Here is an 11386-nt window from a genome sequence, read left to right on the forward strand (position 1 = left end):
TTTTCCAGGCAAGAGCACTGAAATGGGTTGCCATTTCCTACTTCAGGGGATATTCCTGACACAGAGACTGAAGCCAGGTCTCCTGCACTTCAGGCAGATTCTTTACTATCTGAGCCAGCAGGGAAGCCCAAGTATATACATACATCAGCCATAAGTATGTACATACATCCAACACCTCTTCCCTCATAGCTCAGACGGTGAATCATCTGCCTGCAATGCAGGAGACCCAGGTTCCATCCCCGGGTAAAGAAGATCCCCAGGAGGAGGGCACAGCAACTTAATTCCAGTATTCTTGCCTGGAGAATCCCATGGACAGAGGAGCCTAGCAGGCTACAGTCCGTGCGGTCGCAAGAGTCGGACATGACTTGGCGACTAAACCACTAAACCACCAATACCTCTTGAGCTTCTGTCTCACCCCTCAAAGCCTATTTCTAATGAAGGTCAAATCCCGTCAGCTTTACTCTGTACTTCATTCTGCCCCACTGTTATTCACGGCTCACAATTAAAGAACATTTTGTGAGCCTCAGTTTCAGCGTCTGTAAAACGGGTGCGAAGCGTGTCACAGGGTTACTGCAGAGTAAAATCACTGAACCAAGCTCAGGGCTTGGCGCGTGCAAGCGCTCAAGACTCACGGATGACCATCTCTATTACTTAGTCCCAGCGCTGGCCCCTGGGCCTGGATAAAGTCTGTGGGATGGGGGCGGGCACGTGGCATAGCCACGCCGCCGAGGTAGGTGTGAGATGACCCTCTCCGAGACCCTCCGCCGGACAGGGCGGTATTCTCGGCCAGGTGGCAAAGCACCAGGAACCACCACTTCCGGCAGAGACCGGTCCAAAATAGCCACTTCCGGCCGCGCTCGAGGTGTAACCTGAGCCGCTCCGCGGTGGGCGTGGCCCTGGTGCGGCCACGCCCCCACTTCCGGCTCGCCTCCGGCAGCGCCACTCATTTCGGGGATCGGGCTCCAGGGTCGTCCAAGGCTGCCCCGCCCACCCAGGCCCGCCCTCCAGTGACGTCACCTCCGGGGCGGGGAGGGGTGGGGCCGAGCTGGGGCGGCTGCCCTGAGCGGTCTTGGCATCGGGTCCCGCGGCTCTGCTGCCAGCCACGTCCCCACGCCGGACCGCGGGCGCTTTCCCCCTGCCCGAGGGCCGCCGGGCCGCCGCAAGGCCTGCCGCGCCCGGGTAAGCGGGCCTCCCTGCTGTCCCGGGGAGCTGTTGTCACTGCTGCCTGTACCGGCTTGGGGGCGGAGAGGGGGAGGTGGGGTGCATGGAGGGCTCGAGGGGCGGAGGAGGGAGGCAGCGACAAGATGAATGGGGATACGGAGTGCACACTGGTGACGACTGGAGGTGAGGAAGGAGAGGAAGGATCGTAAGGAGGAGTCAGCTGGGGCAAGGAGCGGGGATGGGGAAGCCCAAGAGGCAGGAGGCAAAAGGGGGCCTTAAGAGGACCCCGAACCGGAGAAGAAGAGACGCGGTCGATCCAATTTGGGAGTGAAGGAGGGAAAGTTGGGACATACCTTGATGGGTGGGGAGCTTAAAAGGTCCTGCCCGGCCCAAGGCTGGGCCCCAGGAAGTGTTACCCTCAACGACAGAGTTGGCCCTTTCAGGTGATCCAGGCCTCCCCTAAGCCCTCTCTACCTGGAAGGGGCTTATGCATTTCCACTTAACCTGCCTGCCTCCTCCACGTGAGTCTGGATAGCCGCTTAGTCTCTGCCATTAGCTGTTAAGCTAGTATGAGGAGCCAGCATCCACATGGTTTGCCATAAGACATAAATACCTACTTAGAAATCTGCCTTTAATAATATTGTTTTTTTTTCCCCCTCCCTGGAGGAATCATCTCTAAAATTTCAATACAGATATTCAGCTTATAGGCCAGACTTGCCTGATGGACAAAGGAATGTGGAATTTACCCACGTGGCCAGCAAAAATTAGGCTCTTGATCAGCAATTAGCATCATACCCAAAACTCCAGAAGCCTGGAAGGAAGCAGTATAATTAAGATGCTCTGCAGCACTCCAGGTTCCCATCTACCGCAGACACACATCCTTTGGAACCCAGGACAATGTCTAAAGACACAAACCCACACGCCTGTGTTCCTTGCGTTCTGATACCAAAGTTCAGCCAGGTGACGTGTCAGGACAGATGTCTGTGGTTTGCCCTGTGTTTGTTTCTGCAATCCCTATTCCTTGGTATGTGTCGTTTCTCCAGCTTGGAGTCACATTGCCGCTGCTGCTGATAAATAAGTTACTAGTGTGATGGACTGTGGCAGGTAACACTTGCGTTGGGCCTAGGAACCTGTGTAAGCCAGAAAAAGGAATTAAGCAATTTGGAGTCTGATTTTTAGGTAATGTGCATGCAGCACCCTGTATATCACAGTTTCAAAAAAGTTTAAAATCAAGCCAAGATTGAGAGCGCAGAAATCGGAAGTGGGAGATGTTGAGAGGCAGCACGAAGTCAAGGACCAGAGAAGGAGACGCCCAGGGCCATGTCTGAGGGTGCCTTTCTCATGGAGCGTTGTCTGGCTCCTGTCCCTTCCCTGCACAGCTCATGAGGAGCTGAGCCCTGAAAATGAGAACTCGCAGCACCAGCCTAACCTCCTGTCTTTCCTCCTGGTCTGCTCTCCTACTTAACACCATTTCCTTCCTGCTCCAAGGGTCTCTTTCTGAGACCTTGACCTGCCCAGTCTTTCTACACCAGATAATGAGAATAATTGGCCAGACTCTCCTTTAAGGCTCACTGAAGCATCACTGACCCAATGGACATGAGTTTGAGCAAACTCGGGGAGATGGTGAAAGACAGGGAAGCCTAGTGTGATGCAGTCCATGGGGTCACAAAGAGTCCGACACAACTGAGCTACTGAACAATATCAAAAACCTCTGCAGGGGAAACCAAATACTAAGTTTTGGTGATGGTTTCTCCATCATGCTTCCCTGGTGGCTTAGACGATAAAGTGTCTACCCACAATGCAGGAGACCTGGGTTCAATCCCCGGATTGGGAAGATTCCCCCAGAGAAGGAAATGGCAACCCACTCCAGTATTCTTGCCTAGAAAATCCCGTGGATGGAGGTGCCTCGTGGGCTACAGGTCATGGGGGTCACAAAGAGTTGGACACGACTGAGCTACTTCACTTTCACTTTCCATCGTGAGTCAACTTCGATTAGCACAGGTCCCGACAGGGGAATCTTGACATTTAAAATACGGGATTGGAAGGTGGGGGCTGTACCATACCAGAGGGATGAAGTCATGGCACAAGGGCCTGCTCTTGACTCTACACAGTGGCCAATTCCTGTCTCTGTAGCAGTGATCACCAGCCACACTGGTTGGGGGAAGAGGCGGTGATGGGAGCCATCAGAGGTTTCCTGAGAGATCCATCGAGTTCCCTGAGATAGTTCAAGATATGCTCCATGAGCACACACACCTCGTGTATCTAATTGTGTGTGTGGTTGCACACATGCACAGGTATGATTGCACGTGTACACACGGGGCAGTGTGCATGCATGGGTTGCCTTGTCACATGGATATGAGTGCATGTGTAGCTGTGTGCATGAGTGTGACTGCCTGTGCATGTGTGTGTGTATGTTGCCAAAACCTTGACTCTGTGCACCAAGGCCAGACAGAGATACGGAGACAGAGTCATGGAGGAGAAGGAAAGAGTGGCTTTCTTACCTTGCCATGCAAAGGAGGGGCACAGTAGGCGAGGGCCTCAAGAACTGTGCCCCCTTCCCTGGTGAGTAGGAAGAGGTTACAGTCAGGGGATGTGATAAGGAACCAGGCAGTAACTTCTGCAAAGTTTCAAAAGGGTGAGGTTGCTGACAAGATTAGGGTGTGTGCAGGGTGGGCTCCCTCCTAATCTTGATGAATCATCTGTCAGGTCCATTAGTCTTGCCTTGGGTTTCATTGCTGTTCCTCCTGTGATTAGCAACTGGAAGGCGATGGCACCCCACTCCAGTACTCTTGCCTGGAAAACCCCATGGATGGAGGAGCCTGATAGGCTGCAGTCCATGAGATCATGAAGAATCTGACACGACTGAGCAACTTCACTTTCACTTTTCAGTTTCATGCATTGGAGAAGGAAATGGCAACCCACTCCAGTGTTCTTGCCTGGAGAATCCCAGGGACGGCGGAGCCTGGTGGGCTGCCGTCTATGGGGTCGCACAGAGTCGGACATGACTGAAGCGACTTAGCAGCAATAGCAGGCCATTTGGAACTGAGAGAAGGTCATGGAGTCTGGAGTCTTGCCTATAAGAAATGGGGGGACAAAAAGATCTGTGTGCCCAGGAGCCTCACAGGGTCCTGGTTGGCACATGTGCATGTGGGTGTCTGATCATGAGCCAGCCAGTGGTGGTCCTCAGGCGTTACCACCTCCTGTGTCTGCCACTCTTGAAAGTGGTGAGTGTCTTGCATCTCTTCCTGAGTGTGTATCAGATATTCACCAAGGACGGAGTCATGCCTGCCAGTTCATATCTTTACAACTGTATCCTGGACGCCTCTGCAGTTTTGGTTAGCTCCTAGGAAAACACCTCCCATCTCACTGGATGCTACCCCCTGCTTTTCCTCAGGAGCACGTGCTCTTTTTCAAACCCTAGATGCATCTTTTACCAGAGTGGAGCATCTGCCTGGATCCCACCTGCGCCATAGAGCGTGCCATGGCCTGGGAGTGCCCTGCAAAGCTGCCCTCGCCTCCCGCAAAGCCAGACCTCACCCTGCGAGCCCTCAGTGCCAAGCCCTCAGCTCTCCAAGGAAGATGGCCCAGCTTGGGAGCGCGCCCTGAACAGCTGCCTCTCGTGAGTGTCCAAGGCCCGCGGGCAGGGCCACCTGCTCGGTGGCAGGACAGGGAGCCCAGAAACAGCCCTGTGGGGGCTTTGCAGGGTCAGAGTGGGCAAAAGAAAGTGCAAACGTCAGCGGGCCGAGCCATCCAGTGACTGGGACGCCTGGCCGGTAGTGCTGCACCGTCAGAGCCTCTGCCTTTGATGGCACTGGACAGGGCTCCCCAGCTGGGCATGGGAGCCATGTGGTCCTCTGGCCATCTTCTGTTTCTGGAAGGTTCCCTCTAGGCCTCGTATTGTGACACCACGAGACTGTGGGAGCCCCTTGGGGTGCTGCATCTCAGCAATGTGGGGGGCAAAGGGGGGCTCTCATAGCAGAAGGGGCCCTGGGAAGAGACAGCTTGGAGGCCATCCCTGGACCAAGAATGGGACAGTCCACGTCTGTTCCAGGGTGAGGAGCTGGACAGAAGGAGGAAATCCGTTCAGCCCCCTGAATCGGTTCCTCTTGCCTTAGCTAGAACGTCAGCTGAAGCTCAGTGAAGTCCCAGAGCCAGGGGTGGCCATGTCCCACCCGCTGCCTGTCTTTGTAAATAAAGTTTTATTGGGACACAGCCACACCCATCACCTGCCTAGGGTCCATGCCTGCTTTTGCAGACTTGAGTAGCCAAGATAGACTGCATGGCCCACAGAGTCTGAAATATTTGCAGTTGAGCTTCTCACAGGAAAAAGCTTGCTAACCCTGCTCTCGAGATTTGTAGTGAGGGGGCAGCAGAAGGCCCTAAGGCCCAGGGTGCATTCTGGAAGCCCTGGGATCCAGGGTTCAGATGGGAGCATGTGGGGCTCGGTGGTGGGGGTGTTGTCAATGCACTCGCTGGGTGTGACTGGCTGAAGAGAGAGCCGTTTCAATACATTTATTTATGGAGAGTCCAGCTGCGTCTGCTTCAGCCACGGACGGGTGGGGGTGGTGGTGCTGTGTGAACTCTTTGTGCCTGAAACCTCCCTGGTTCAGTCCTCACTCAGGACACTGGTCTGTTTCTTCTCCGCCCACCCCACCCCCACGTGTTTCTGTAGGAACAAAGGATGCCTTTCGCACTCGAGAGAGCAGATGCGACTCTGTAGTTGGTAGGGCCCAGGGACCTTTTGACACCTGTGAGACCCCAGGAACCCTGACGGGACGGTTTTGGCGGGAAAGCGCACCATGAGGCTAAACTGAAGTTAGTGACACTTGGTTAGAAGCCAGGGATGGGGGTGGGGGTGCGGAGCACAGCCTTCCAGCAGAGTTTGTGTTCTGAGGGGACTTTTCCAGTCCTGGGGCCACCCTGCAACATCCCCGCTGCTCACAGGAGGCAGAAAACGACCCCGAGGGGCCCCTTTAAGCTGCACGGGGGCGGGCGGGAAACTGCAGGTCTTTCACGCATCTGGTGGAAGTGGGTTCATCCAGGAGGGGCCGAGGGTCAGACATGGAAGGTGCCTCACCATGCTGACAGCTTAGTGACCAGAGAAGTATTCATGCGTCGCCTGTTACCTGAACGTTGCTGTTCAGTCGCTCAGCCGTCTCCACCTCTTTGTGACCCTGTGGACTGCAGCACGCCAGGCTTCCCTGTCCTTCACCATCTCCTGGAGGTTGCTTAAAACTCATACCAATTGAGTCGATGATGCCATCCAACCATCTCATCCTCTGTCATCCCCTTCTCCTGCCCTCCATCTTTCTCAGCCTCAGGGTCTTTTCCAATGATTTGGCTCTTTGCATCAAGTGGCCAAAGTGTTGGGGCTTCAGTTTCAGCATCAGTCCTTCCAATGAATATTCAGGGATACATTTCAGTATTCACTTCCCTGACAAATCACCAGCCACAGGCATTAGTTCCTGCCAAAATCCCTGGTCAGTAAGCTTTGGAATTATCCTGGGAGAGTAGGGGTTTAAGCAGCTGAGGCAGGGTGGGCTTTGTGGGTTACAGAAATCTCTCTGGCAGCTGTGGAATGGCAGATGGCACAGGGCCAGGATGGGGACGCTTGAAGGTGACTCTTGGGGCTGCTGGGAGGCCAGGGAGCCAGCCCGGCCGCTGGTCCGTGGAGAGCAGCACTTAGCATCATGCCGGGCGAGGAGTCGGTCAGCACGTTTCCTTCAGGGCAACTTGAAGGCTCCCTTCCAAAGATTTCTATGGAACTCCAGAGCTTCGCACTGATGGCCTAGGGTGCCTGCGGGCAGGACTGCTTGTGGGGGCCACCCTCAGGGGCCCCAGTCCCCTCACTTGCCCCCAGACTCCAGCAGCCTGTACTCCGCCTGTGCTGAGCCTTCGTGGAGTGCCGGGTTGCGGGACTAACCCAAGGTGCACATGGCTGGGCCCCTGTCCAAGGAGGGCCCAGGCCTCATAGGCGACCACGTGGGACTCCGGCGGTTGGGTGGGGCTGAGGACAGGCTCAGGGCCCACCCAGGACCAGCAGGGCATGAAGTGACGGGCCCCTCAAGGCTACCAGGCCCCTTGGTTGCCCTGCAGCGAGGGACGGGAGAGTGCTGGCACATGGGGAGACTGGTGTGAGCGTGGGGAGTCCCCCTTGCACCCAGGAAGCCTGTCTTGGCTGTGCCCAGCCCTCGTTCTGCTGACGCTCAGCCGCGGTGGGGACTCTGAGTCTCTGCAGCTGCATCGTCAGCCTCGGAGACGGGGGCTTCTGCGAGCGGGCCCGCTCAGCCTGCCCTCGGTCCCTCACCGTGGAACCCCTGGACCAAGTCTCTCGGCCTCCTTGGGCCTCATCCCCTCCCGCCTGCATTGCCCTCCCCCCTCCCAGATGCCCATCGCCTGGAACCCCTGTGTGTGCTTGTCACACCCGCCTCGGTCGGACCCGCAGGGGCTCCCATCCCCGCACCCCCAAACCCAAACCGTGCCCGCCCCTCTCTAGTTTAGCCCCCGGTCTCACCGCGCCGTCCCCTGGTCCCTGCTGTCATTACCGGCCACTACCCCCTACTCACCCCCCCACCCCTTTTCCGACAGGTGGATCCCATCCGTCTTTCAGAATATGGCCCAGCTGGCACCCCACTCCAGCCCCCACCAGCTGAATTCCATGCCCCCTCTGGGGCCCGCAGCACCCAGTCCCCTCCCACCCACCTCTGGGGCCTCTGCACGGAGGGCCAGCCTCCTCCTCCCCCTTCGTGGCCAGCCCAGGCACCATCCCCTCGCCACTTCCCGACCCTGAGTCACGCTCCGCTCTGCACTGGCAGCAGCTTGCGGTGACCACTCTTCTGTGCCTCCCTCTGGAGGAGCGAGTCATGTGGCTCTCGTCTTTCTGTCCTGAGTCCGCTGCCTGGCACGTTAGCGGGCACTCGCTCGGGGTGCGCTGGATGGATGGATGGGTGGCCGGATGACGGATGGGTGAAGGCTGGCTGCTTGTGGCATGTCCCCATGCGGTCAGCCATCACAGGTCCTGCAGGCCGCAGGAGATGTTCAGGAGGACTTGGGTGATCTCAGTAACTGGAAGTCTTTATACCTTCTCTCTGCTGCTCTTTCATATTCTGAACTCTGGGGTGGGATGGTGGGACTCGTGAAAGTGGGTCAAGAAGTGCTCTAAGCCCATGAAAGCAAGCACCAGGCTGATCCCCGGACACGTGGCTGAGAACTGGCATGCCCTTCCCGCATGCCAGGCCCCAGGGAATATCTGGCTGGGTTTGCACCCTGCGGCCCGCCGGAGCCCTCCCTCGCCCATGACGGGAGCCCTTGCCCCCGCATTCCTGACCAGGCGCCTGCTGTCTTGACCGTAGGTCCCTTGGCCAAGCAACAGGGAGCCCTTAGCAGCCTGAGGCGTGGCCAGCTGGGAGCCTCGGGGACCACCCAGCCTCGCTCCCGGCCCACCTGCAAGATGTGGACAGCCCTCGTGCTCGTTTGGGTTTCCTCCTGGTCCTTATCCGAAAGCCTGCACACATCCAAGCATCCACGTAAGTGAGAAAGCCGTGCGTCTGCTGGACGGGCCTGCCGGGGCCCTGGGGGCTGGGCTGGGAAGGCTCGTCCAGCTGACGTGGGACTCGGCCTCTGAGCCCTGCAAGGGTTACTCACTGGGTCCTGCAAAATTTCAATTGTTCCGTAAACCCATTGTTTACTGGGGAGTTGGTCGACCCAAACATCACGTTTAGTTGCGCTTCTCCTCTGCGCCAGGCACCGTTCATCCCCAGAACTCTGTAAGTCCTTCCATAAAGCCGAGAGTTGTGGCACGGTGTGAATACCAGAACAAGGATTTAGCTGCTTTGAAAACCTGGGTGTGTGTTGGATAGGTTTTTTTTTTTAATAGTGAATCACACCTGTGATGTGAGACTTCGATATTTTGGAAATTGGATCAAAGGGTGAAGCTCTGAAGTCTTCCCGTGCATTTGGGGTTCAGAGAGGAAAGGAATTTTTTAACCACAGCACCGAGCACCCGGGCTGCAGGCCAGAGGTGCGCGGTAAGATAAGAGGGAAACCTGGCCCCATGTCACCATCGTCCTCCCCGGCCAGACCCACGGCCCAGAAACACAGACCGGCTCTGAATAATCCACCTGAGTAATCCACTTCTCTAATGAGAAGATGATCATTTGTCTTTCTCCTCTTCTGACTTTTAACGGTATGCAGTCCTCAACCAAACGTGGGACCATTTGGAGAAAAACTCATCCGTGGAAACAGCGACCGCAGTCTTGAACATGACAGCTGAGAGAATGACCCCGGCGACACCGCCTCCTGTCACGCTGACCAGAGGGACTTGGGGAGGCGACCACACCTCTCCTGCAGTCACAGCAGGGGCAACACACAGGACAGACGTGGGCACTTCTGCGACGGCTGGAGGGACCCGGGCCGGAGCCGCCTCCAGGCCGCCCGTGCCGCCCGCCCCAGCATCTGCCTGGAGGACCCCATCCGTACCTGGCACGCGGGCGCCCGGCAACGGCACGTCATCTAGGCCAGCGACGGCCATGCTGCCCACCACACGCACACCGGCCACAAGTGCCCAGCCTGCTGCCACGACCCCCACAAATGTCAGCAGCCCCGCAGGCTCACACGGTCCTCCCGGGCCCACCGCCAGCCTGACACCCTCGAGTCCCCAAGTACTCAGTGAGTCCACGCAGGGCCCCACCATCCAGGCGCCAACGCCGACGTCCCGGACTGTGGATGACACAGCACAGAGGCCCACACCCACCCTCTTAAACACAACCCCGGAGCCCACCTCCGCCACTGTGGCTTCCATGTCCACGACCATGGGCACTACAACCAAGGCCCCCAAGCCGACCGTCAGCACAGCGGCAACCTCCACACCTCACACCAGCCCAGCCCCTGCGGTGGAGGCCACGACCCCCACGACACGGCCCAGCCCTGCCACATCCACGCCGGGGGCCGCAGGGCCAGGCATGACTCAGACGCCGGAGCAGGCCGAGCCTGCGGCCACGCCTGGTACTACTTCCCCAGGGCCGACCCCTGGGGACTCTAAGGTGCCACCCACAGACTCGTGCCAGCCGAGTACCCAGGGCCGGTACCTGGTGGTCTCCAGCGAGCCCCTGGCCCTGTCCTCAGTGAACAGAAGTTTCCTCCTGGCGGTGCTCTTGCTGGGGGTCACCCTCTTCATCACCGTCCTGATCCTGTTCGCCCTGCAGGCCTACGAGAGCTACAGGAAGAAGGACTACACGCAGGTGGACTATCTCATCAACGGCATGTACGCCGACTCCGAGATGTGACCTGCGGGCCGGGTGGGCACCACACTTAGCCGGGCCTGGGCCAGGCCCCTTGTGCCCTCCTTCCGGGTTGCCTCTGAGGCCAAACCAAGTGCTTCCAGATTCTTTTGGTGCAATTTAGGAGACATGCCAGATGCTTAAACACATTTAATTGCTGTCAAGATTAATTCCATGATCACTAAAGAGCGGCTGCTTTTTTCATATTTATTTTTGTAACGATCATGTTGACACAGGGCCAGTGGTTCTGCCTCGGGATGGGGTGGGTGGGCCCCCGGGGTGGGTCCTGACCTGAATTAAAGCAATGACCCCTTTCCACTCAGACCGCGTCCCTCTGTTTGTGTGGGCTGCGTCCTGACCCCCACCCCTGCTCCCGTCGTGCCCCGGGGAGCCTGTTCAAGATTGTGCGATGGGATGCGATGTTGTCGATGTTGAAAGTACCGCAAGGCCCTGGACATGGGCCGCACCTGCTGCTCTCCCGGGCTTCGCTCTTAGGCCTGACCCTGTCCGAGCCTGGGCAGGACGAGCCTTTACCTCTGAGGGTCCCTGGCACCACATGGACGTGAGCGCTTTCCTCGAATCCTCCTTTCTCGGGACCGTGACGTGGTGGACGCATGGAGCCTGCTTTGGATACGAGACCCGAGTAACAAAACGTACACCACGTGTGAGCTACACCGTGTAACCAGGTGGGCAGGATCTGCCCAGACCCGGCTCCCAGGGACCCCGCACAGCTCACCGTGTGCTCTGGCCGCGTGGGAGCCTGGTCAGGTGGTGCCGTGGGCTGTCGTTTACCAGCACTGCACCCCAGGTCACCCCGGAACCCAGGGGAGCCCCAGGCCCGAGCGAGCCCGAGGCCAGGCCCCACGTTCCCAGCAGCCGTCAAAGCCCACACTGCACTCTTTTCACGGGCCACACACTGTCTTGGTGCTCAGCGCACGTGACTCAGC

At 57.7% G+C, this 11386-nt stretch overlaps 1 protein-coding gene across 9 annotated transcripts; it reads left to right on the plus strand.

Moving 5' to 3' along the window:
• Positions 1–1015: 1015 nt before the first annotated feature.
• On the plus strand, positions 1016–10761 carry C5H11orf24 (chromosome 5 C11orf24 homolog). 9 transcript variants are annotated; one of them, XM_055580623.1, is made up of 6 exons: positions 1016–1179; positions 1828–2121; positions 3295–3455; positions 4556–4780; positions 8514–8687; positions 9355–10761. In XM_055580623.1, the coding sequence occupies exons 5-6, from the start codon at positions 8612–8614 to the stop codon at positions 10443–10445; spliced, it is 1167 nt and encodes a 388-aa protein (XP_055436598.1). In that variant the 5' UTR covers positions 1016–1179; positions 1828–2121; positions 3295–3455; positions 4556–4780; positions 8514–8611; the 3' UTR covers positions 10446–10761. The 9 variants fall into 9 exon arrangements, with proteins under 9 accessions (XP_055436598.1, XP_055436599.1, XP_055436601.1 ...); XM_055580624.1 differs by lacking the exon at positions 1828–2121 and adding an exon at positions 2205–2340; XM_055580626.1 differs by lacking the exon at positions 1828–2121 and having other exon boundaries at positions 3273–3455.
• The last annotated feature ends 625 nt before the right edge of the window (positions 10762–11386 follow it).

This window comes from Bubalus kerabau, chromosome 5, assembly GCF_029407905.1.
Source record: "Bubalus kerabau isolate K-KA32 ecotype Philippines breed swamp buffalo chromosome 5, PCC_UOA_SB_1v2, whole genome shotgun sequence".
Taxonomy (NCBI): Eukaryota; Metazoa; Chordata; class Mammalia; order Artiodactyla; family Bovidae; genus Bubalus; species Bubalus kerabau.

Coding starts and splice junctions, on each gene's coding strand:
- C5H11orf24 (XM_055580623.1), top strand. CDS start 8,612: ATGTGGACAGCCCTCGTGCTCGTTTGGGTTTCCTCCTGGTCCTTATCC. Junction 8,688..9,354: donor GCACACATCCAAGCATCCAC/GTAAGTGAGAAA, acceptor AACGGTATGCAG/TCCTCAACCAAACGTGGGAC.